This window comes from Notolabrus celidotus, chromosome 13, assembly GCF_009762535.1.
Source record: "Notolabrus celidotus isolate fNotCel1 chromosome 13, fNotCel1.pri, whole genome shotgun sequence".
In the NCBI taxonomy this organism is placed as follows: Eukaryota; Metazoa; Chordata; class Actinopteri; order Labriformes; family Labridae; genus Notolabrus; species Notolabrus celidotus.
In genome coordinates, this window is record NC_048284.1 from 8,925,371 (window position 1) to 8,952,956 (window position 27,586).

Consider the following 27,586-nt stretch of genomic DNA (forward strand, 5'->3'; position numbering starts at 1 on the left):
TATGTTCTCAAAGAGTTAAACTAACGTTGCTAGCTAGTGGGTTATCAAATACTCTGCTTCAATTCAAAATAATGTCCGGTGTTACTGCAGAGAATTTTATAACCCATCATCTTTTAGTTTTCGATCTATTAAAAAGCAGTGAATGATAACTATGGTTGAAATTTCCTTGGATATAGAAGCTAGAGCACAGAAATACTCTGACTCTACCTTGTGTTTGTAGCATTTTCAGTTGTTGTATCTTACATTTGTAGTATATTCAGTTGTTGTATTTTCTGTTTGTGGTATCTTTCTGTCTGAGCAACCCAACAACATTTCATTAATTTAAAGGCAATCATAGAAAATAAAGTGCAGGATTATTTATATTAGCGTCACCGTGAGGAGGCAAGAAGTAGTGACGTGACTGATGATTGGATCTCATGAGTCAAGGTGATGATTTATATTGCTGTATCAATATTTTGTCCCATCCCAAGATATTCAGGATGTAGCCACATCTGACTGATGTGGGAGCTTTGAGCACCAGGACAGTGTTTTCCTTCAAACCTGTAACTATATAATAATATATTACAATATGATATAAAGAAATACAATTTAAAATTTTACATTTTAAAAATGTGCTTTTGCCAAAATGTCTTTCAATTAAGTGATGCCCCTGTAGTTAGTGTTATTATTATTATTATTTTTTTCAATGCGTGTTTATAACAACACAGTCATGCATTTGTTTTGTTTGTCTTCAGCACTGTGTTGTCATTTACAGCACATTTCTTCCTCTGTATTTTCCTGGCAACTTGTATATGTGTTTTGCATCTTGATTTAAAACACCTTCCACAAGGAGTAAAAAACCTTTGGGCATGTTAAAGCATGTTCCACCTTGTCGGCCACCACGAGTAATTGAACAGGAAGAGAAAAAAAGATGGAAAAATACCAAAGAGCTACTTATATTAAAAATAAAAAAGCAAAATGTGTTTCAATCTAATTTTTGCTTTTTAATCTATGACTCTTCAGACAAAAGTAAACACACTTTAATAATAAAGTCTATAAATACTGTCTCCATCTTGCTGGGACAAAATAATGCGTTGGTGGTAATAATAATGATAATAACAAGTTCTATTCATTTCTGTGCATGTGTATTTACCTGTTTGCTCCACAATGGGCGGTCCATTTGTCAGTTGATGTTTGTGTATTCATAGCAGTGAATACCTGAATATAATTTAAATGCAGTAGCTGTACTTCTTTATTATGTTTCTCTACATTCCACATTTGTCCAAGGTGAAATGTACAATGAAGCAATTCTTTGTATTGTAGCTAGAGAAACACAATGTGCCATACATGTATGAGAAAAAATGCTTGTTAGTGTAGAAATGTGTGTTTGTGTGTGTGCGTGTGTGTGTGTGTGTGTGTCTTACCGAGATGCCTCTATTCTGTGCCAGCTCCCGTCATGAATGGTGTGATGGGGATACTCGACCCTCCCCACACCTGAACCCACATCCCAAAGGAAATTCACTTTGCCCTTACGCATCTCCAAGGCCAGGAAGTCAACCTGAGACACACACAAGACATAAGCTGAATACACTGTATAGAAGCTGCTTTAGAATACAGCAGTGGAAGTTTAACTGTTTGTATAAATTGTCAAGGGACTGTTGACTTTAGTCAAACCTGCATGATGTTTAAATATTGCCTCAAAGACAAATAGAGACTTTTTTTAAGGTTGTGTCTTCTGTGTACATATTAAATTGATACTCCATGAGTTAAGTGTTGCATTTTCATAAACTCTGGTGTCTCACGAGAGGTAGATTGCAAATGAATCAACAGAAATTGAAGCATTAAAGACAGAGTTGGTATGTAGAGACAGAAAATCCTGCTCACAACAGAAAGAAAAACAATCCACCTCTCTCTATTGGCTCTGTACTGCATAAAGGAGCCTCTGCTAGCATAAAGGAGTGTTCTGGGATGCACCTACCGAAAGATAAAGAACCCAGAACTTAGTTTTTATATATTCAATGAAACATGTGGGATACGCAGAAAGGACATTAAAACTGTAGGATCCTGTCTCTGAGTAACTTTGGAAAGTTTGAGGCAAAGCTTTACGAGGACTGGTTGGAAACACACTGGTGCTTCAGCCACAAACAGTTTTTGGGGGATGTTTCAATTGTCTTCCTGCATGACTAAGTCCATTGCTTTTATCAAAAATGTGCAGTTTCTGTGCAGCTGTGTAGCTCTTCCTCATACCATCAGTTCTTGCCATAATGAGTTTGCAATCCTGCAAGCTACCAGTACAGGATTTGAGTTCAGCCTTCGAGAGTTTTGAGGTTTGGACCCTCAACCAATTTGCTGAAATTCACACCACAGACTTCCACTGGTCACTTGTCTTGAATTAAAAAGTCTTTTCAGTCAAACCAGAACTCCTCAAAATGTATTAACTCAATACTGTTTCCTTCAAATGCATGGCCATGACCCATCAAGCAAATATAACTGTTAAAAAGACTGGTCCACCTGGCTGTGTATCCAACAGTTTTAATCCTACCTGTCCAGCAACAACTTCTTCAAGAAAAACAAGATAATGACACAAGACTGACTTTGTTTATGCATCTTTCCTCCCTGGTATATGCAGGGCGCTGAAATAACCATTGACATGCTGACGTCTTGGTTTTTAGCTAGTTAAAGGCGTTTATATGTTTCCATTACGTAAAGGAGCATTTTGTGGTTTAATCTGTAAAATTAGGTTTAATGGATGTTTTGCTAAACAAACTCAATACCCTTTTCTGCGGCAGACGTAAGGCTACTGCAGTGGTTTTTACGAGTATTTGTAGGGACTTAAATAGTTTTCTCTAAAAGTAATTTGACTATGTGTTGGTGTTGGAACCCAGATTTATCCCCTGGCTCTTACCTGGATGTCTCTGACATGAAAAAGTTAGGAAAACTGTGCGTCAAATGTGATGTTAAAACTACATGGTGAGCTGAGAGTTTTTTTACAGCAGTGAAGCTACAAACTGAATTGGACTAATCAAGGTAGTATTTTAATCTGTGGAAATAGAATTTGTGCAGGCTTTTCAGACTGACATTGTTGAGCATGACTTTACATAGTGGAGCTTTAATTAGATAGTTAATAATAATAATAATAATAATAATAATAATAATAATAATAATAATAATAATAATAATAATAATAATAATAATAAAAAATAATAAGAATAAGAATAATAATAATATTTATAATAAGAATAATAAGAATAAGAATAAGAATAATAATTTTATTTATAGAGCACTTTTCAAAAGCCAGGTTAAAAAGTGTTTTACATGGCCAGAAAAATAAAACAAGCAGATCATAAAATCTGTCAAGGCAAGATAAACCTATTTTAAAAGCCCTAAAATTCCCTTAAAAGAACCCTAAAGGAATACAATTATTTTAGAATACACACACACAAACACACACACACACACACACATATATATATATATATATATATATATATATATATATATATATATATATATATATATATAAAAATTTTTTTCAAATCAAGTTATATGAAATAAAGTTGAGGTAAAAAAAGGAAAGTCCCTGCAATGAAAGTGTTAATCCCAACCTTAGGATCTCAACATACACACAGGTTTGTGTGGTATTAAAATGTCTGTTATGCAACTGGGAGAAAGTCCATGGAAACTTGGAAAAAAGTAATCAGTAAAATGTTAAAATCAATTCTAAAATATACATGGTTTTTGGTTCTGGTAGCTGAGTTCTGTTCAGGCTGGAGACGATAAATTGATTTTTTGTGAAGGCAGGTAAAAAAGATGATATTATTGTCCAGGTGTGATGAGATAAAAGCATTTAAAATAGTTTCTGTGTCTTTAAGAGTTAAAGTAGATGAAGTTTTAGAACATTTCTTAGGCAAGTACAGGTCAAGTTGTTTCATACAAGATAACAGACACTTAGACCGCTGCCATGAGGTGGTCCACTAAGAAAGAAGTAGGGCATTATTTACACTGATTTGGTTCAAAATTATAAAATGTGCAACCATGCATTTTCCCTTTTGAAAACAGAAACCAGGAGGTAATGCAAATGGTGATTAACAATTGTCCAAAATCTTAATTTGTTTAACCTACAGAGTTTTCATCATGTGGGGAAAGAGAAATGTGTGAACAGCAATATCACACCAGCTCTGTTCTGAAGGCAACACAGGCTGAACTTTTCACCATCTGTCTCTTTAAGTGGATTTCCACAGGATCTGGCTGTATTTTGATTAATGGTCGTATTACTTATGTATGAGCCCAAAATAATTAATAAGAGGATTTTCAGCGTATGCTCTCATTAGATGCTGTATCTGAGCTGCACACACACACACACACACACACACACACACACTCACCCACGGCATTGTTATTCATATAGTATTATGCACAATTAGAGATTATTAGAAAGTCACGTTTCGATACGCAAATGACACACTCACACACACACATAAGGACACACACAGTTATCTCTCTAGTCTCTCCAGGGTAATGGCGATTATTCATTAGCACAGATCACAGGGCAGCATCGTTATTATTCGACTAGCATTACACACTATAAGTGAAATGTTAGAGGAGCACACACACACACACACACACACACACACACACACACACACACACACACACACACACACACACACTCACATAAATAGAGCATTACTATTCACACTGAATTCCTCACTATTAGAGAGACAGATAGACAAACACACACGCATGCATGTGCGTTGAAGACTTTGCAGTCAGACGGAGCAGAGCGGTGATTTCTCTTGGGAAATCAAACTAAAGCTGATAGCAACATGAACTTGTTGTTAATTGCTGCTGCTTCTTAAGACGCACACACACACACGTATGCACAAACACTCTCCCACACACACACACACACACACACACACACACTCTGAGGGATTATCAGAGGTACCCTAAAACAGCACTGTGCTGTGTTTTATAGGGGTGTTAGTGAGTAAGTGTCAAGAAGAATTAATTATTCTCATATTAGACAAATCACTCGGGGAGTGTGTGGGCTGCGTGAGGCTAAAGAAGAGGAACGCAAGAGTGTGCCTCTTTCTGTACATGTATACTTATGTTTTTGAGTGTGTGTGTGTGAGTGGGTGTGTATTTGGAATGTGGGCATTTCCAAGTATGATAAATGCTTCATAAATATACAGCCATGTAACATTGCATTAAATTTGATTAATGCTTTAATATGGAACATTTAAAATGTGAGACCTTCAGCTGCATTATTGGGTTTATTTGCAATAACACCAGAGCCAGATAGAGACGAAGTCCGACCATTATTCCCCCAAACCATAAAGACAAATTAGATGCCCAAACAGAGTTAATGAGAGTTTAAGTGTTATCATATTATGAATGAAAATGTAGACAGAAACAATTTAAATGTTCTCTAAATCACAGGTTTGAAAAATGTTGTGAAAGCAGGTTATTTATTTTCATGAGAAGCAACTTCTGACAGCCGGCTTTGTGAAAAATTGTTTGACTTATGAGACAATCTAATGAAAAGAAAAAGCTGATTATGGGTTTAAGGTTCTGATATAACTCTAAATCAGGTTGTATTTAAAAGCAATCCAACAGAACACAAACTTCAATGTTGATGTGCAAAACTCACAGATAGAGCATTAGCAGGTCAGTGAGCAGCCTACTTACATATTTGGCTGATCCCAGGTAGAACAGCAGGTTATCAGGTGTGGTGGTTTTAACGTGCAGGATGATGGTGTTGTAACGGCCTTTCCTGATATCAGGGCGGTAGCTGCGGAGACAGTCGCCTCCTGACGAGACTGAGACTTTGATCTGGAAGAGGAAGAAGAGGAAGAGGAATGAAAAAGTGTCATTGTAAATAACTTAGCATCATAGCTTTGTCTTTGATATAAAGACAAATAAAACAACTTCAGGACATAGGTATAGGTAGACCAGTATTTGTTGATGACTTAATTAGAGTGTCATAAAAGTTTCAAGACTTATGATGAAGAAAACAGAGCAGGAATCATCCTGATGTTGATTGTAACGCTGAAGAAACTTTTATACACTTATAATAATTGAAATTGGCATTTTTTAAAAATTAGTAGAAAATCTGATGTTCCCGTTTTTTTTAAGATTTAGATATATGTATATATATAAATCTAAAAGATAACAATACATCAAATAATTTTGCAAAAAAAAAATGAGAAAAATATAGAAAACAAAGATGGAAGTGTACTTTAACAAAGTATTGCCATACACTTAATGCATCTGCAAGACTAACATAAATCCTATGGCTCTTAATAGGGAACTTAAATATAGTTGGGGAAAATATATTTTAGCACAATCCTGACTAAAACAACCAGATTTCATGCAAGTACAGTTGAATATCTATGCTATTCCTCAATCACATGCACAGATGATTTTTATTTTGGATGGATGTCTGCTTATTACAAAACAAATATTTATGCTTAGATATGATACCTTTCCATTAAATTACCAGCAAATTCCCATGGAAAGTTTCCAATTTGGAACATTTCCGAAATTCCCCAGCTTAACGTCCCATGGAAATTTACCGGACATTTTCCACCCCTTTGCAACCCTAATTATAAAATGTATATTACAGTGATTATAAGCTCTAGAACTATATTACACTGTTGTGAAGAAGGATATAATTTTGTGATCATATATCAAAAAATCTTCCTATCTGCCGTCATGTATACAGTTATATAGTCTGTTTGTTCGGGCTGTTCTTACAGAGTTAGCTTGTTTCCTGGCTTGGTTGATCAGCTCTTTGATTTGCGAGATGTTTCTCCTCAGGTTGTCCTGCAGCTTCTTGATTGGCTGCAGCTTCTCCAGCAGCCTATCAGCTTCATCCTCCAAGTCTTTCACTTTAGCTCCGGCAGCGTGGACTGCGGAGCGAGAGAGAGAAAAAGAAGCTACAATACAGATACAGAACAGTGCAGTAGTTGTTATCATTAACAAGATTTAGTAGCTATATTACAGCTGAGAGAGCGGCATGTAAAGAGAGAGGGACGATTATGGGAGCTAAAGAAATCAGCCGTATTACTCAAAGAAAGTGGAAGAATACAGAGGTAGAGCAATGAAGATGGAGAAGCCAGTGAGAGAAACACAATCAGAGTACTACTGCACTACTTTCTTGTAAAGGCTGGAAATGGAAAGAATATAGAGAACTGAAAAGAAAGCTAAAGCGCTCCATGCTTTGCTGAGTGCAGAGCGATCATGCTCGGTCAGAGCTGAGCAGAGAGGAAAGAAGCCTTTATTAGAAGCCACTACAGTTTAATATAAAGCTCTTAAAGATGGTCATAAAGCTAATGGGTGGTGCTCCAATACGGCTGTTGAAATGTGATTATTTTGGTATAGCTGAAATTGATAAAACCCCTAAACAGCAAATGGACCCAAAGTGTCTGATGACACAGTGCTGAGGTGGTGGTTTAAGAAAGTCTTACCAATGGATAAAAATGTGTCGACGTTTGCCCTGCATGAGGGTTACACTACTCCCATCATTACTTCTACTTACAACATGGTATTGGTGCACCACTTAGGAGAAAAAGTGCTAATAAAAAGGTAAGTGAAGTATACATACTGATGGCTGTGGGGATTGAAGGAAAGAAAAACAGAGAGAATGATCAGGTTTATCTTAAATCAACTTTTTGTGTGTCTGAGGTAATAACTTCACATTTCAAGAGAGTCAGAAATTAAAGTAATGTTTTCAAAATGTTTCAATGTGAGTATCAAGTTATTACTTTTTTTATGAATCTATTATGATTTGATGATTTGGTTAAATGCTAAGGCAAGTAATCAAAGAAAAACAGGAAGTAAAAAAAACTTGAAATAACAATGTTAAGTAGCTGTTTCATTCTAAATCAATAGTCCAAATACAAGACTTCCCTGCTGCTTTTATTACTTTTGATCAACTGATACAAAGTAAACAGCAGTTTTTAAGTTGTTTACTGTTTTTCTCAGGGTCCTGGATCATTGTATTGGCTGCGTTGACGGTGTCCTCCAGCTCGCTGTAGTTACTCTGCAGGCCATGGAGCTGCAGGTTCAAATCCCCGAGGCGCTCCAGGACGTCTATGGCGGTGGCGTTAGCTTCTCCTGCTACAACTTTTGTGGCTGCTAGCTTAGCTGCTGTGTCTGCAAAAAAGAAAAGTAGAGTAAAACAGAAACAAGACAGGTATAAATACACTGGGTATTAATTCAACTGATCAATCAGCTTCCAAGTGTTGTTCAATTTGCTGTAATTGATGTGTGTTTTGATGCAGCTTATGAAATATGTTGCTAAGTTGTGATGTTAGCTTTATCTTTGTGTTAGGACCTTTTTATAGCTGCTTTGATATATATACATACTGTACTTCTAAGTATCATATAGTTCTATCTTTTCTACACATGTATGCTGGTGAAACACGCATTGAGAGCATGCAGTGCAGTGGGTTCATTCATTGAGATAGAGACGCACAACTGAGTATCATCAGCGTAAAAAATGATAGATGGCTTTCCAAGATGGATTTTTTGGCAACTGAACCCTCCCTGTAGAGTGTTTACTAACCTCATACCACAGAGTATGTTCAGAGTCCTGCAGATTGCTGGCCATGAGCCAAACTTTATTTTTGCTGCGCATCAGTCTGTCAGAAAACCATTCATACTCCACAAATGTGACCCTAACATTAAGGGTATTTTGAACCCACTCACAGGGATTTAAACTGGAATCTAACATGCTGTGTTAGCCTCCAGGTCATCCATTTACAATTTGTAGTGGCTACATTTAACAGTTTGAGCGTGTTGATCCAAACGCAACCATGTGGATCACTGTGGTTCAACAGGCTTGCTATCAACATGGTGTTTTTGAGAGTGTGTGTGTGTGTGTGTGTGTGTGTGTGTGTGTGTGTGTATCCGTCAGTACTGACATGTGTCAAGTTGAGTTTACCAGAGCGACTGACCTCTATCAGCACAGTGATATTGATCCGCTCTCTTTTTATCTCTCTCCCACTCCCACTCACAGACACACTAATACGCTTGTACACTGTGTGTATTTGTGCAGCCATACCACTGGGGATAGCGTTGAGCGTTGCCATGGTTCCATTGACGGCTTTCAGCAGGTCTTTGGTTTTGTCTCTTGCTGCTTTGACTCTGCCCTTGAGCCCGGCCACGCTATCTGCGTTTTCTGCACACACACACACACACAAATGATGAACTTGATGATTGTCGGATGAAAAGTCAAAGCTGTCCTGTAATTAAACACTTCCCTCACCTCACACTCCTGGGAAGGGGGACTGACAAGAAATGATAGAGGCAGATGAAGAGTGATATTCAAAGCATTCAAACTGATCTGTTCGTTGTTAATTACATTGAAAACTGTTAAGTTATGTTTTGTTTATGGTACCCCCCCTTCCTGATCATTTAGCTGAATTAAGAACACAGAAAGAGTTAACTTCCCTCAGAGCCAATCAGGTGTGATGGAGCAGAGACTACTTCTGCTTTACCTTCTGCATAAAAATCATTCAACATTGATGCCCTGGACACTATTTATCCATAAAAGGACGTTGAACGAACTGTTTTAAGAGCTTTCATGTATTTGTTGGGGTGGCAGCAGCTCAGTCTGAATCATAGGCATTTCTAGCCCATTTTTGGGTGTGCTGAAGCACCCCTAAATTGAATTCCAGCACCCCTTAAATTTGAGAGATTTTTACATTTTTTTTACTGTATGAACTTTTCAACAAGCTAGAAAGGTTTCAAAACCATACAGTACTGGGTTGAAACGTAATATTTTAACAACAAAAATACAGCAGCTCTACCGCGTTTTACATGTTCTGCATTGCATTTCAAATGAAAGTCCAAAAAATAACTCAATGTCAATTTTTGGTATTTTTGGTACTCACTATAGGGGGCTGGTTTACTCCAGAAACATACATACTGTTTATGTATATGTTGAGGAGCTGCTGTATCACAATGAGTTGTCTTCCCTCAGAAATTAGAGCTACCGTATGTTTCTTTTATGATTCCAATCCATTTCTCTTTTGCTGTGGCTGAACATTTAAATAACCTTTATCATATTTGATGGTTTAGTCACAGACTTTCCCAAAAAGTATTATACTTTTCTTTCACAAATGTGGAAATGAAATTGCATTAAAATGTACAAAGCAGTGAAATGTATCTTGCCCGGCTCAGCACCCCTAAACATCCGATCCTAGAATCGCCCCTGGTCTGAATGGACTCTGCTTGAAACTGGAGGGTCACCAGTTTAAGTCTAAGATAGACTACAGTATGGAAAAAGGAATTGGTTGCTTGAGAGGCATCAGCTCACCTAATAGGCAATGCAGAGCTGCACTAGCAAGACACTGAACTCTCAACATGTCACAGTGCTTGCCTGACATCCCTTCATTAGTGTTTGTAGGAACTTGTTTGTGTGTGTGTATATAATGTAGTTCTTATTCATAGACCACCTTCATCAAAAGTAAGTAGCTTACTTGTATCTAAAATATGTCTGCCCGTTACAGACTGTATAAATAATAGACGTAGTATCCGTGACGTCACCCATCTTTTTCTGAAGAGCTGTTTTGAAGCCTATTGTCGGCGGGTGCCATATTGATTGCTGAACTCAACCTAACTTCTGTCATGTTATTGTGATGTATAGAGGCAGGCTTTGAGCCTCCTCGCCAATAGCTACAGTGTTCCCACCTGTCAGTCAAGTCAGCTGTGCCTCTAATTATGTAAAACTTGTAATCTTAACATCTTCTTAACTGCTGCGCTACGACAAAATTCACCCCCGTATAGTGTGACATTAGAGAAATTCAGACTAAAATCTATTTTTGTACCAGACTGTAAACATGTTTATTTTTGCTGTAAATATCGGCTTTTTTCAATTGGTGTGTATGTGGGTTCCGGTGTTTTGCAGTCAGCCTCAAGTGGACACTCGATGAACTGCAGTTTTTAACACTTCTGCATTGGCACACCTACCTTTGACATCATTTTGAAGTTTTTTAGCCTCGTTCAGCAGTTTGTTACTCTTCTGCAGAGCATCATGAGCGGCTTCCTTTATTGGGACGTCTGGACCTAAAGCCTAAAAACATAGAGAAATCCACAGTGAAAATCTGTGACTGAGCACATCTTACAGTTAATGTTTAAGTAGAGGTTAGAGCTGACACATGAATTGAAAACAGACGTGCAAAAGGCGTAATCATTTGCATATCACCTTCTGTAAGATCAAAGTAGCACTTAGCATTACTTAATGATATTCTGAAACAGGAGTTCAGCAGACTTAACTCCTTGCCACATTCATTTTCAACAACAGATCCCCTACTAACTCATATTCTTTGAGTTCCTTTCTCAGACAAAAGGTAGAGAAATGTAAAAAAGGTGAGAGGGGATACTGTTCATAATGATGAATGCAAAAAAAAAAGAGGTGAGAATGAGGGACAAAAAATTGAAAAGGAAGAGAGAGAATAAATGTTACAAATTCAAAGGTTAAAACAAATCAAAGACAAGAGATGCAGCACAGACAAGGGCAAGGAAATTGAGGATGAAAGAAAAAGAAAAAAAGGTGTGAATCAAGTTTAAGAGCAGAAGAAAATGAACAAGAGCAAGAAAAAAATGAATAAATTAAGAAGTAAGAAAAAAAAGAGAGAGAAAAAGTGAGATTTCAGGTGTGTGCGGTCATGATATTGGAAAAAAGAAGAGGGAAAAAAGAAGGGAGAAGAGGAACAGACACTGCTTTGATCCCTCAGCCGTGACTAATGGAGAGCACAAGCTTACATTACTGTTACTGCATGCAGGAAACACACAAACACACACACACTCCCTCTTGTGCTCAAGGTACACTTTGAGGGTCTGGGCAGCTAAAATGTTTGTACTTGTTATTTATTTTATGTGAGCAGTTCCTGAAGGTGGATTACATAAAGCATGAATATATCTTCAGCTTTAGGTAGGGGATATTTGATGTTGTTAAAACATTTGAGAACAGAGAAAAGGATGGGCCACAGAATTTCTTCCTCCTAACGTATTTTACAAAATGAAATTCTGGGATGCTTCAATGAGCCCTGAAAGAAAACATCCACTCTGAACACAAGTTAGAATTTCACGCTTTGAATTTCAGTGCTGTGTGTTTTTCTGTGTGTGTCTGTGTAGGTGTGTACGTACCAGTGCCAAGGCCTCACTTGCCCTCTGTTTGGCAGCCTTTGCCTCTTTCTCCGCTGCGTCCACATTTGCTTTAATGTTACTATAGGCCTTGAAGGCAGCTGTTGCATTGAAGGACAGATTTTTAGCTTCAGCCAATATTCTGTAGGGAATGAAAAGAGGGGAAGAGAAGAGGGAAACAGATTCTTTATGCCACCTTTGTCATACACACAGTGTTAAGCAATGTAATGCAGAACATTTTTTCAGAAAACAAATGTGTTTTATGCATTTTCATCCTTATTAAAAATCATTGTTTGTTTTCTCTTGTAGTGTGCAAGACTTTATTCACAGTATTGTTTGTGTTTTATGTGTTTTATGTCTCCTCTGCAGCAGTCATGACCACAGTAGCCAACAGGGGCAAACACACTGCAATGGCTTAAATAAATCTGCAGAAGATTCTGGGTGTAAATTCAGAAATGCTGCACATTTTAAAACACAAACAAAGGTCCAAAGCTTTATAACAGCATAAATGTGCCTGAAAAATCAGCCTGGGTGTCTCAACCTGCAGATGTAGAGAAATTAATGTTCATGTGCAAAATCTTTGATACTTAAAAACCCCAAATATATAACAATCATTATCATATCATTTAACTTTGATGACATTACGATGGAAAAGTGTGATAGGATGATTCTTTTAAAGAAACACAGAGAATTTTCATGATTTACAATAGAATCCGGATTAAAGTTGTACAGTTGTCGGGCACAGATTTAATCTAATGTTTAATTCGAGCACCGATATAGCGGGATGCCCAGGTTTGATTCCAGCCTGTAGCTCCTTTGCTGCATGTCATCACCCCCCTCTCATCTCCCAGCTTCCTGCTCTATCCATTGTCCCATCCTCTCTTAACTAAAAGGTGTAAAAGCCTCCAAAATTATAACTAAAAATAAAAATGTATTATCTTCTTTAAAAAAAGAAAAGTTGTACAGCTGTATAAGTTCTACAATTCTACAATTTCATTTAGCAGACACTTTTGTCCAAAACCACGTACAACACAAGCAAGAATTTAGACTGGAGGGAAAAACCTTATTAAGTGGGACAAAGTGATTCAAATTGATTGGCCACAGGTTCTACCATCTACTGCCAGAAGAAGTGCTGTTTTTTTTTTTTTTTTCTAAGATAATGTAGCCACAGCTAATCACAACAAATAATTCAAGTCAACAATATCATTCAACATTCAACAGCATTCAATATTCAGTGCTTAATAGTCAATAGGAACCGGGTTTTAGACCTTCTGATTCATTCTGCTCCTGAGGACAGAGAGGAGAATGGTCAGGTTAAGTGCCCAAGTGTTCCCTGAACAGTTGAGTCTTCAGACATCTCTTAAAAGTAGAAAGGGACTGTGCAGATCGTAAGGAGATGGGAAATTCATTCCACCAGTTGGGAACAACAGAGGAGAAGAGTCTGGCTAGAGAATTAGAGCCATGCTGGGCTGGGAGCACCGGGCGTCTTTCACAGGCAGAGCGTAGTGGGCGAGAGGGAGTGTAGTCCTGAATGAGGGATTCCAGATAGGCAGGAGCTGTTTTTGTCACTGTTTTGAAGGCTTGAATTTGAATTTGATTCAAGCTGCCACTGGAGGCTCTGGAAGTTGAGTCTGTTTTGTGGTAAAAAAGGTTCTAACTGTTGTCCTGCATGATGATTCCCATTACTTTCAGTGAAGTCCATTAAGCGCAGTTTCTGTGCAGCTGTGTAGTTCTTTCAAGTACCATCTGTTTTCACCATGTGGAGTTTGTAATCTTACTAGCTGGTTAAGCTCAGACGATTATATCTTGGATTGTTTGAGGTACGGACTCTCAACCAATTTGCAGAGGCTTGCGTTCCTGGTTTTGTCTTAAATTGAGGAGTCTTTTCAATCAAACTTCAAACCACTGTTTTCTTTAAATATATGACTATGACTTAATCATTGAGGAAAGTTGTTGAAAAGTGGCACCAAGACTAATCCACCTCTGTATGTGTGCAAGCTTTGCAACGTTGTCACTTGATTCATCATGCACCATCTTCTGGGATAAATACCATAATACAATAAAAACCTCTCTTGCACTATGTACAGGATGCAGCTTAGGTTTTAGATGATACTGAAAGTGTGTCTTTTACACTGAATTTACATGTATTCATAATTCAAGTTTGTTTGTTTCTGTTTATAAACATAATTCAAATCAGTTCGACACACTGACATGAAGGAAAAGACAGCACATCTTCAAAGTTAAAACCAGTATATGTTCTATAATGTTACCTAAATCCAAAGCGATTACTCACCTGTAAATCTACAACCCACTCCATTAATAATCTGCTAGTTTTAGCGCTCTATTCGACACCTTCATTTACAACTGTGTGACAATTACTAGTTTAAACATACCCATCCAAAATGGCTGCAGATTCATTCAGCTGCTTGGCGTGGTCCTCTGCGTCTTGCACATGATTGGCCAGGCTGCCGTCACTCAAACCATTGGTGAGTCGATTGACTTTAGTGTCCAGTTGCACATGAAGAGGACCAAGCTCTTTTTCCATCCCTTCCAAGTCCTAAAGACACACACAAATTTTAGATTTACACCTTCTGTATGAAGTCTGTTAGTGCCGCCATATTGACATGTCATTGCTTTAGGACACTTCTTAGGACAACCCACTCAAAGTGCTGACCTAAGGCAGGATAATCAACAGTACACCAAAGCTTTAAATAGTGACAAAGATTCAACAGATGTCCAAAGGTTGATTTTAGCACCTCAATCTCTTTGTTGATGTTGTCAGAAAGCTGGTTTGCTTCATCCAGAAGACGCTCTCCTTCTGCAAGAACATCCTGCGCATCCTGCTTCACTGTGCTCACTGCAGAGCGCTTCCTCTGAAAACAAACAAACAATAACAGGCTCAACAACTAACAACTACATGCTTTCATAATTTTCTGCTGATTATGAACTCATACTGCTACATCCTTTGGTCAATAAATGTCTTATACAATGGAGATGTAGCATTTAAATCTCTTAAAGATGCAGGTGCAATCTTCAAATTTCTTCTTCAGTGCGACCAATAATTTAGATTTGATTGTTTTTTGGAAAATTAACATTTCTACTGTACAGCAACCCAGATGGAAAGCATTAGTTTAATAGAGTCAGAGTCAGAGTCAGAGTGTGTGAGTGCGTGCAAATGTTACAGTGTAATTGGTCATTTCACACTGAGGTCAAATCTGGAAAAAAGACCATGCTCCAGTTTTAAACACAATCATTTAAGTGGACGATTAATTCATTAATACACTATGAGCTCTTCAAAGTAAAAGGATCAGCAGTTATACAAAACAATAAAAAGCAGTTAAAGACACCAGGGACGCACAGTTAATGATTTAATTAAATAATATATGACCTAAGTGTGACCTGAATGTGTTATGTGCATACTGTGCTTTTGTTCACTGCACAAAGCTTTCCTTCACAGAGGGAAAGACTGCAGGGTCAGAGAGAGACAAAGACAGATATAAACAAAGAAAGAGGAAGATAGAGGAAGATAGAGAGAGTGCTGCGTGTGAGTGTGTGATCACTGCAGAACGCTCCCTCTAGGACATGTTTAATAATCTAGCCGATAAATGCTTGTTGTTTTGCTCTGTCAGAAGTCGGAGCTGCCTGTGAGCTTTCTCCGATGATGAATTAAACGCAGAGAGCGTCAGAGATGAATGGATGGTTGGGTGCTTGCCTCTTCATGATTCTAGTTTATATGTTTAACTATAGGGTTACTTCTTTTCAGGAGATGAGACTGAAAAGAAGAATCTTTTGATGTGTGTGATCAAAATATATCACTTTTCATATCACTTCAGATTAAATTCACATAAATTAACAAATTCAAAGATGTTGTAATAAAGAAATGAAGCATTTAGTTTCAGTTTGTCCACAACCGACAAATATTTTGCATGGCTGTTTTCTGTTAAACCACTACAAAGTTTGGTTTTCACTTTAATTTTCCTGTTTCATGTCCGCCTCCTGACATAAAAACAGAACAACCACCCAACCTGCTAAACACCAGGACCACTCTGTGTAATCTTTAACCACCCTCAGATAAAGGTGCACTGATTGAAATGGTGAGCGGGTGACAAAGACATCGTGACTTACATGTGATTGCAAACCTGGAAGTGAAGCTGGTGAAATACTATGAAACTGTAACTGTCATTTCTAAGGCTCAGGGACTGCAGGTATAGATTAGTCAACATGGCTCGATCTCTCTCTCTCCATATATATATATATGTTTTTATAAATGTATGATCTTGGTATGGTGGAGAAATCTGCTCTGTATTGTGTTAAAAATAATAAAAATAAAAAAGTTATATAAATGTCTAATTGAAACAAATTAATAAATTAAGAACATAATAATAATAATAATAATAATAATAATAATAATAATAATAATAATAATAATAATAATAATAATAATAATAATGATGTGTGTAAGAAGTCAATCAAAATTAAATGTAATTCTGATTTCAATGTAATTTGCGATCTTATTGAAAATTATTGTTTTACTCATATTTAATATTATTATCATTATTACTATTATTATCCTTTTCATTAGTTGTTGTATATTACTTCATCCATCTGTCTAGTTTTTTTTTCTTGTTTTTTTCCGTTTTACTAACTGTATGTTATAATCATGAAAAAAATAAATAAATAAATAAATAAATAAATAAATAAATAAATAAATAAATAATAATAATAATAAAAAAAGCAAAAAAAACAATAATAATAATAATAATAATAATAATAATAATAATAATAATAATAATAATAATAATACATTCATTGATTGTTGAGATATCTGCAAAAAAAACAAACTCAGTGGTTAAAAATAAAAGCCCAAAGAATTATTTTAAGCACAGTTCATATCGGCCCAAGCACTGTTGCTGAAATGCCAAATAATTGTATTAATTCATATCTTTTATAAGAAACATGTTTGTGCTGTCTCTCCTTCTTCTTCTTTTTCTCGTCATGGCGGTTGGCATCCAGCTTAATGTTGCTGTCTCTAAATATTTGTGTTTATGACACCTATATTGTTGCCTACAGAGACTGAAAGGTTTACATTCATTAGCCAAGGCATCTTATTTTCACAGGATGACAAGTTATGTTGTAACAGGAACGAATCTAACCAGTTTACTCTCATATCACATGTAAGTAGAAGAAGCTACCATGAGTATAATGATGATTTAACATTCAATCACTGACTGTTTTTGTGTATGTAAAACTTGTTTTAGATGTTGCTGTGCCCATGTGTGTGTGTGTGTGTGTGTGTGTGTGTGTGTGTGTGTGTGTGTGTGTGTATGTATGTATGTTTTGTGTACCTCCAGGGCTGTGAGGTTAGCCTGGTTTTGTTCGCCCAGTGAGCCAGCCTGCCTGGTCTTTCCCTGGGCAGTGTGGAGTAGGTCCTGGGCCTCCTGCAGCTTCCCCTCGTGGTCTGAGAGCTTCTCTTTTATCTGGGGAAGCAGATTAGGAAGCATTAGGTAAATGTCATTAATTTAAGGGTACCTGAAGACAAGAGCGAAAAGATTAGACCTTTCAAAAAATTACCTCTGCTTTCAGGTCCTCTGTGGCCTGATGGGGGTCACCAAATAATCTCTTTACTTTCTGATACAACTCCTCTGCTAATCTGTTAAGAAAAGAAGGAGAGATTAGTATATTTACATATATATTTGCTCAGACACACATGGCTGACAAAATTGGAATGATTGAATAAGTTATTTTTTAATGTTTTAAAAGTTTTACAGAGGAGAGAAGTGGAGAGATATTGGGATGTGTGGCAGAGCTTCTGCTGTTGAAGCCAACAATAATCACTCTATATGACTCAATGTTGAATTGCTGGAATGAAATACTCTGTTTTCCTCTATTGACCCCTCAGGCTCAGCTGGATTAAACTGTGGCAGTGTAAAACATTTCAAATAGAGTCACAATAATGAATTTGCATGTGACGGGGTGGGTGGGTGAAGCAACATGTGCGATGATGTCTCGACATTATGCTAAGGATTGTCAGCAAACTAATTCAAAATACATAATAAGGTGTGTTTTCACAGAGTTTGGGGATAAGTCTGCAGACTGTAAGAAACAAGGCTGAGATATCATCCTGGTTTCATTTGATCAGCCCATCAAATATTGCAACTCAGCCTTTGGTTCTTCACAAATGTTTTGTTTCATCACTTTGACTTTTTGTTTCAGAGAGCTATTTTAATTTATTTATTTTGGGAGCATTTAAAACAGTTTAATAACCATATGTTTACCACAGCGTGCCTTAATGAGCTTTTTTTTTTATCTTCAGCATTAATTAAGGCAACAAGGAGCCAGTGTCCTCCAGCTGACAGCACTCTGAGGACGCTTTCACACAGTTTTGGGGATAAATGCAAGGTAGTGATTGGATTTGATGTAACTTTAATGAACCCTTTGGGGGGAGAGCACAAAGACAGCGCTATGTACAAACAAATCTGAACTGATCAGGACTACATTTAATTAACATTTCATGGAAAGAGTGTGAGTATATGAAGCTGTTTTACAACTTTATGGACTACCAACATAATGAAAATATATGAAATAGGGAAAAAGCAGAAACTTTTGAGTGCGCCAGCTTTGTTCATTTTGCTTTAGCATCCCTTTGACATCAGTTGATGCTTGTGTTTTTCTCTGTTTCTCTGCTTGAAATCTCCCCTCAGGGCTCAGTCAAATAATCAGCTGCAGACTGACAGACATGTCATTCAGTGGCAGATGCAATTTCTCTTTGTCTTTCTTATTCTCATACTCTCTCTCTCTCCACAACTCCCTGTCCATCTGTCAGTTGTTCTCCTCTCCCTCTGCGACTCTCCCTCTCACTCCACGTTCTTTGTATGCCTCGCTCTGTTTCTGCCCCTACAGCGATGCTTTTAATTAACTCATCGACCTCGTCAACATTTAGTGCTGAGAGAGACAGACAGAGAGAAAGATAGAGAGAGAGAGAGAGAGAGAGAGAGAGGGAGGAAGGAGGGATGAGGAGTTGATTGCAAATTTCAACAAATGCCTTCGGAGGGAGGCAGAAAGTGAGAGCGAAACACTATTCACGGCTTTAGGATATGTGGCAATTAAATGTCTGCTCAGTGGAGGGTGTTTACTCCCCGTGTATGGTGTGAAGATAAAAATAAATAAATTAAGAAACAAAAGAAAGGAGAGAAAGAACAGGGACAAGTGATTTTTCAATATTCAAGCATGAATCATGTTCCTCACATCACAGATTACTACTTTTCAAGCAGTGCTGTTGTTTTTAACTCTACAGGTGTAAACTCAGAGAAATGTATGCCTGTATGATCTGAATCAATGTGCAGAACTGAAGAGAAAGAGTACTTCAATGTCTTAAAAGCAATGTTAAGATAACAAACAATTAGATCAGGGGGCAACGTTTTCACTCATTTATGACCATAGACTGTGTGATAAATGGACGTAGTATCCGTGACATCATCCATCTGTTACTGAAGCGCTGTTATGAAGCCTATCGTTGGCGGGAGCCATATTGGAAATACTGAACTCAACCTAACTTCTGTCTAGCTAGTGTGAGGTAAAAAGGCGGGCTTTGAGCCTCCTCAATTGTCACTCAAGTCAGCTGTGTCTCTCACAATGGAAATCTCTTAATCTTAATATCTTCGAAACTGCTGCATTATTAAAGAAATTCACCCTGTTAGTCTTTGCCGAAAAAGAAATTAACTATTCAGACTACAATATTTTTTTGTACCAGGCTGTACACATGTTTATTTCTGCTGTAAAGATCAGCTTTTTCGAATTGGTGTGTATGTGGTTTTTCGGTACTTCCGGAGTCAGCCTTAAGCAGACACTCGAGAAACTGCAGTTTTTAACACTTCCGCATGAGCTTCAATTGTCTCGGCAAGGGGTTGCTTCTTGTTTATGAAACTTAAATCAAAATTAAAGCTCCTATGAGGACACTCTGGTTTGTGTTGACTTTGGGGCCCCCTCTGGACAAAGCAGTGCATCTCATTCTGTTGCTGACCTTGTCCTGTACATGTGTAAGTAGTGTTCTCTAACAAAAAGAATCCACCTTCTCCAGCCTCTGTTAAAAACAGAGGTCTTGGGGCGCCGTTGGCCTAGCGGTCTAAGCGCGCACCATATATAGAGAGGCTGTAGCCCTCGTCACAGGTTAAATTCCAGCCTTGACCATTTACTGCTCCCCACATTTCCTGTCTCTTTTCCACTGTGCTGTCCATTAAAGGCAAAACCGCCAAAAAATGTAAACAATAACTTTAAACAAAAAACAAAACAAAAACAGAGGTCTTGCATTTCTGCTGCAGAGAACTACAGATTGTCGGAGCTGAGACGGGTCAGAAACGTAATGCGGCAGATTGTTTCCCAGAAAGTTTCCCATAACAGACTAAAATAACACAAAGCAACAAGCACAACTAACAACAGGGAGAATGATTGTTAGGGTCTATTTGCCTAAGCTTAAAGAGAAATCAGACAAAGTGCTTATAGTAAAAAACAACAACAACAAAGACGCTCAGTTATCTCTGTGTCTAAACATCACTCTGGGCATAATCTCACTTAGTTCATAAAGACATGTATATCTTTGCTTTAATTGTCATGTTTGTGTGCATGCCAGAGACATGTGTGCATACTCCATTGTGTGTCTGAAACAAAGGCTGCTCTGTTTGCTAAGTTTTCTCAAAAATCTGTGTTGTTCTGGTGTGTGGGAGAAGGATGCATGACCCATGTGTGTGTAAAGTGTGCGTGTAAGCGAGTGTGTTTGCGTGTGTCCATACTCCTTCTCCTCCTCGGCGGTGCTCTTCTTCCCTCCCAGCTGTCGTTTTCTCATCTCGGCTAGCATGGCCTGGATCTCCTCCTTCATCTCCTTCAGGCTTTTTTCTGGAGTTCCATCTCTGCGCGAGAGAGTCTGGTTCAGCTCGGCAGCCTTCAGCTGGAGGTCTGGACACACAGACGAGCAGAGAGACTGCTGTGAGGATGTTACGGACAGATTGAGTTCATGTTGTTGCATTCATACAAGCACTGAAACATGAAAGTTCCAATATCAAGTAAAACATCTCTCAAACATATCAGTGAAACTTTAGAATTAGGGCATAGTATCCAGCTGAGACACACATCAACCTGCTATCAGCTTCCATAAAGGGTCTAGTAGCTTTAGCATGCACTCTTTGTACTTTTTTATTTACTCCTGGGAAAAAAGTATGTGGTGTCAGAGGACAAACTGTCTTGCTGAGCTGTAACTCTATCTGTTCTCTGTAGGTAGTGTAGTGGGTTTTCATATTTTTATTGTTTTTGCAGCAGCAGTTGGATGATAGAAACTGAATCAGGGAGAGATGTAAGGTTTTACTATAAAGTAACTTTCAGGACCAAGACAAGTCACTAAAAGAGGCTAAAAGGGCTGCTGAGTAAGGCGGCAAATTTGCATGGGTTTATCACTACAAGCTTCTACATTTGCATTGCATTATTCATTGACAATATAACAAGACCAAGAGTTTGCTAGGATGGGCTGAGCCAAGTGTTAACATTATTATGCCAACATGCTAACAATGACATTTAAAACATGGCAACACTTAGCAGTCTGGAAGATAACCATGTCCTCAACTTAGATACCAATTTTCTTTTTTTTCCCTTTTCGGCGCTTAACACAAACATATAAAAAATAAGAGGTGAAAGTAATTGAAGGTATTTGGTTGTAAAGCATTATGTTAGGCACATTTTTCTGACCAAGGTGCAAGGGAATTAAAGGGCTTCATTTGAAACTTAATCTTAAACCAGAAATGTCAGCCAAAAAGTTAAGAGTTCTCCAATAACAGCATGATTCATCCTCTGGGTACCATGATGATCTGTTGGAGGAAGGTGATCTTACACATCACAAAGGTACTGGAGAAAAACAAGACAAGCCTGCACACTTTACCAATGTCACAAATGTTTTGTGTTTCTAACGTTTTGACCCAAATTTCAATGCTTTCACTTATTTGCCAGGTGTGGTTAGACCATAGACTGTATAAAATATGGAAGTAGTATCTGTTTCTGAAGAGCGGTTTTGAGGCCAATCGTCGGCGGCAGCCATATTGCTGCTGTCAAGCGATTGTGACGTAAAGAGACGGGCTTTGAGCCTCCTAACCAACAGCTACAGTGTTCCCGCAGGCAGCTGTGCATCTCGTTGGAAGACTCGTAATCTCAATATCTTCAAAAGTGCTGCGTTAGAAAAAAATTAATCCCCCTCACAGTGAGAGCCGATCGAGAAATGAGCTATCCAGACTACACTCGTCTTTTGTATCAGGCTGTAAACATGTTTATTTCTGCTGTAAAGATCGTCTTTTTCCCATTCATGTGTATGTGACTTCCGGTACTTCCGGAGCCAGCCTCAAGTAGATCCTCAATGAACTGCAGTTTTTAACACTTCTGCATTGGACTCATATTTTTAGACTGGAGGTTGCTGCTTGGGTAAGACATGCAAAATAGAACAGAATAGATCTCTTTTGTCATTGCTGTGAAACAATGAAAGGCAGTTTAGGAGCTCTTCACATTAGGAGCATGGACAAAAAAAGCTGTGAAATATCAAAGAGCACTGGGCCGCTGCGTCCGTGCCAAGCGGCAACCTCTGGCCTAAATATATGAGTTCAATGCGGAAGTGCTAAAAACTGCAGTTCATCGAGGATCCACTTGAGGCTTGCTTCAGAAGTACCGGAAACCACATACACACCAATTCAAAAAAGACGATCTTTACAGCAGAAATAAACATGTTTACAGCCTGGTGCAAAAGACGAGTGTAGTCTGGATAGCTCATTTCTTGTTCGGCACACACTGTGAGGGGGATACATTTTTTTCTAACACAGCACTTTCAAAGATACTGAGGTTATGAATCTTCCAATGAGAGGCACAGCTGACTTGATTGACAGGTGGGAACACTGTAGCTGTTGGCTAGGAGGCTCAAAACCTGCCTCTTTATCTCACAATCGCTTGCCGCCGATGAATGGCCTCAAAACAGAGCTTCAGAAACAGATGGGTGACGTCACGGATACTACTTCCATATTTTATACAGTCTATGGTCCGTGAGTGCCGCTGAAGTACCTGACATAAAACAAGTCAAGGAGAAGACTATGTTGTTACAGCCTCTCAGAGACATTTAGATAGAGACCCCTTTCCTGTTTCTTGACTTGCAGGGACAAGTTTTGCGACCCTTAAGTCAGCAGAGCCGAAGGACAGTACAATAAAAGACCATATTAAGATAAGTTTGTGCTGTGTAGTAGGCTATGTCACTGGCTCTCAGACCTATAAGAGGTGCTGGTAAACTGCAAACAGCAAGACACAGATTGACACGCTGTCTTCCAGGCATTCCGCAGTGCTTGTCTGACACCGGTATTGTTTTCTTTTAATAAACGTATTACTATGCAAGCAAGTCAGTGTCACGAAGATTCCTTCTGCATCTACACATCACGGTCAGTCAAGATACGACAACGCCATCTTGGCATTTCAAAGGGGTCCCAAAAAGGACTGCAAGGTGATAAACATCCGTGAAAAACATTGCTCGGACACAGTCACAGGGAATATACAAAGAAATCCATCAAATAAACATCAAAACATTACATTTTATGGCAATCACTGAAAAGTTGGCGAAATGTTTTGTCAGGACGAAAAACAGACCTAGACAAAATCTAATCAAAATACTGAAGTCGGTGTTTACGACAGCCTCTAGATACTTTGTGTATCACCAAATAGACTTAGACAGATTTAATTATGTCTATTTAATTGGAGTTTATGGTTCTGCTGTATCCCTCATACATGTTTAAAGAGCTGCAGCAAAAAAAAGTGCTTAAATAACATAATTAAAAAACACTTTCTTACTTAAATATAGATGAAAAGATTATCGACTGTGTTGCTATATAAATAATCACACCAGCTTGAAAATATTGATATTGAAACACTAGGAAAATAATGTTTACATCAAGAGATATTCTATACCAACATGAGCCTATATTATTTAGAGGTGTGTTCATATTTGATTAAGATGTGCTGTCAGTAAACAAACAGCATGCAGTCCTGCCTGTGTGCTCTGCTGTCATGTCTTCACTTTATGACTCAAACAGAAATAAAGACAAAATCACAGCGTTTGATCTTCACTCATATAAACACAGACACATGCTGGGAATCAGACACACACACATGCACACACACATGGACTGGTTTAACACCATTCAAAGCCAGTGATTTTGGCAGACTTCATGTTTGCCCTGCTTTTATCAAATTAAAGGCAGCGAAATCTCAAACCAATCAATGATGAAACTGCACTAAAACACTCCAGGGCTCATTTGAATAATACTCAAACTGCTGGAACTTAATGAGGAGCATGTGAGTGAGCCTGTGTGTGTGTGTGGGTGTGTCCAAGAGCTAAACACAGGAGGTTAGAAGAGTGTGTTGTGCCTTTCCTTAATATGCAGCAAGCTGTTTGTGTGTGTTCCCCTCCCATTTGAAATGTTAACGTGGTGTGATTAAAGCAAGTTAAAAGTTAAATTGTGTGTGTGTTTGTAGGTGTGTGGGTGGTCCTGTGTGTGTGTGTGTTTGTGTGTTTGAGTGTGTTTGTGTGGTTTGCACTGCAGCATTTCCTCTTATTTGAAATGTAAACATGATGTGATTAGAGCCAAGACAGAACCAAAGCCATCATGCTAATGAACAGCTGTACTGCATGTGTGTATGTGTGCGTATTCTGCTTTTGCAATATGTGTGTGTGTGAGTCTGCAAGTGTGTGTGTGTGTGTGTGTTTCACAGCCATATAATTACATAGTGGGATTTAAAAGCCAATTAAACACTTAAAACGTGGATGGAATCATATTATGGTTTCCAGTAAACACGGGCACACACACTGAGAAAAAGTGCGTACTGTATTTTCTTGCCTCATTATGTGTGTGTGCGCACAGTTGCATGCAAGTGTGTACATCTGCGGCAGTGTTTGTGTATGTGGTGTGCTCGTGTGTGTGTTTGTGATAGCCACTAATTAAGTCTCTAATTGCTACTCTCAATCATCCAGTGAGCCACGGCACACTCTTGTTTCCTCTCTCGCGCAAACACTCTCACACACGCTCAGACACACACGCATAATCACACTGTGATTAGGCAGAGGGCCAGAGAGCTACGAGCTACAACAAGAAGAGGACAGTTTCATCACAGCCCGTCACAACGTGTTGGGCTGCTAACTTTCTTTTCATCCCGCAAGCCATGAAAATTTCATGAGTGTTATCAGAATAACAGATTATTTGAACCGTAGAGTTTTACATAGAGCGCATATGGCTTCATAAACATCACTGTGGGGTATACAGAGGTCCTTGAAAGTTAACTTATACTTTCACATGGATTTCATGAGAGCTGACAGTGTCCAACATGTCTTTACCCTTTAAACTCTGCAACAGAAAGGGTAGGCCGCTGCTTGCTTTGGTCAAACATAGGGATAGAGAGAGTCCATTATTATTGATACTGATGCCATGGAAACTCCTGAACGATCCCAGTCCTTGACAGTAAGTTGATACAGCACAGCATGTTTTAACAGAACTTGTCTATCTTATAGATCGCAGAGAAAACTAATTTCTCATCTTTAAAACTGTATTTACTGAAGTTTCTCTCCAAAACCCACATTATCTTTCTCTTGATGTAACATCTGAAGAGTGAACACATCATAATGACGTTTTATCTACCTTTGACCAATAGTCATTTTCCTGACCCTGCCTTAAACACTTCATGATGCAACTATGAATCACCTCGTTAAGTTAGCTAACTAGCTTTCATTCTGCCGATTTCAACTCAGATTTCAACATTGGATTCCTATTTTCGTCAAAGTTAGTTAAAAAGTTGTTTCAAAGTTTAGGTGTGATAACTGTCCACCAGGAGCTGAGTTTGTTCAACCTGAAGACAGTCAAAGGAAATGCATTTTGGTTTAATTTGATGCACAATGCTGAGGTACTTGGCCCTGGAGGTTGTGTCCCCAGCATGTCACTTCCTCCTAAAATTTCACTTTGGTAAAATGTTGCCAAACATAAGACATCTGAGTAAATTCAGCCAGCCTCTCAAGCAACTGACTCCCACATCTTCTTCTTCTTTGGGTCTTTATTTCATGTTGGCTGGCAATCCAAGTTTAAAAAAATGAATTAGACAATAACTGTATGTTTGCACATCATTGATTTGAATCTATAATCTTGTAATTCTATCCATCAGTGATTTAAATGGCATGACTTAATTCTTCATATAATGTTATAGTACCTATGAGACTCCATAGCACAGGCCATAAGCGCAAATATTTTGAGGTTTTGAAAATGTGAAACCAGATCCCTAATAGACCCGGGTTTAGATCGCTATCCCTAGTTATACTGTGCAGTTCATTAAATGTCATAAAGTCTTTACTACCTAAACATTTAGTGGTTTTAATTCTACTAATGATGGTTTGTTTTGAAGATGAGCTTAAACCAGTCGGTGCCTAAAATGGCACACACCCCGCAAAATTTTGGCCATGTTCACTAATGTGATGATGTCATCAATGTGTCAATTTTAAACTTATTTGGAAGCTACAGAGACATTATATTAAAAGTAAACTGTAAAAGACTATTGCTATGTTGCATAAACTTAAAGACATACTGATTCAGAACTCTTATATAAATAAAGGTCTGTAGATCAAAGCTCTTAATGGTCGGGCACCTTTGTATCTTAGCATATAGTGCCCAATTACCCCTCTAGAACACTACGCTCCAAGCATGCAGCTAGAACACTATGCTCCAAGCATGCAGCTAGAACACTACGCTCCAAGCATGCAGCTAGAACACTACGCTCCAAGCATGCAGCTAGAACACTACGCTCCAAGCATGCAAGCCTGCTCATCGTAACTAAAATCTCTAAATGTAGTATGGGAGTTCGAGCCTTCAGTCATCAGGCACCTCTCCTTTGGAATCATCTACCAGTCACGGTCCAGGAGGCAGACACCCTCTCTACTCTTAAGAGTAGGCTTAACATTTTCCTTTTGATAAAGCTTATAGTTAGAGCTGGCTCAGGCTTGGACCAGCTCTTAGTTATGCTGCTATAGGCTTAGACCAGGGGTTCTCAAACTTTTTGGAGCCAGCGACCCCTTACAGGTGAGAAAATTGTCCAAGGACCCCCTCATAATTGTAACACAGATTAAGCACATTAGTGATGTGTCATGATCAAAAGCTGCGGCTCTGAGAGCCGATGCTTTATAGTGAATCAGAAGAGCCGGCTCGCATCAAGAGAGAGCCGGCTCCCAGTTTTTTCCTTTCGCTGCTTAGCTCTCACAGTGCTCAGCCCCAGCTGTGCTCACAGCAGAACTTTGTTTTGATTGGTCAGCATGGCGGCCATGCCGCCAATCACATGTGAGAATATAGGATATAGGATATAGGTGATGGAGAGGAGGTTGTGTATTGTTGCTTCATCTGTTCCTTCTGAG

The 27,586-nt window shown here is 38.4% G+C and overlaps 1 protein-coding gene across 2 annotated transcripts in view; it reads right to left on the minus strand.

The window, feature by feature from the left end:
- Window positions 1–27,586, minus strand: part of lama2 (laminin, alpha 2) — a 283,442-nt gene that overhangs the window by 46,313 nt on the left and 209,543 nt on the right. For both annotated transcript variants that reach the window (XM_034699953.1, XM_034699952.1), the window contains exons 39-51: window positions 20,922–21,084; window positions 17,707–17,785; window positions 17,481–17,612; window positions 14,892–15,008; window positions 14,529–14,692; window positions 12,139–12,277; window positions 10,960–11,062; window positions 9,050–9,166; window positions 7,957–8,139; window positions 7,589–7,594; window positions 6,739–6,893; window positions 5,671–5,814; window positions 1,404–1,537 (exon numbers count right to left, since the gene is read on the minus strand). In XM_034699953.1, the coding sequence (XP_034555844.1) occupies window positions 1,404–1,537; window positions 5,671–5,814; window positions 6,739–6,893; window positions 7,589–7,594; window positions 7,957–8,139; window positions 9,050–9,166; window positions 10,960–11,062; window positions 12,139–12,277; window positions 14,529–14,692; window positions 14,892–15,008; window positions 17,481–17,612; window positions 17,707–17,785; window positions 20,922–21,084 (1,636 nt within the window). The remainder of the gene's footprint in view (window positions 1–1,403; window positions 1,538–5,670; window positions 5,815–6,738; window positions 6,894–7,588; window positions 7,595–7,956; window positions 8,140–9,049; window positions 9,167–10,959; window positions 11,063–12,138; window positions 12,278–14,528; window positions 14,693–14,891; window positions 15,009–17,480; window positions 17,613–17,706; window positions 17,786–20,921; window positions 21,085–27,586) is intronic.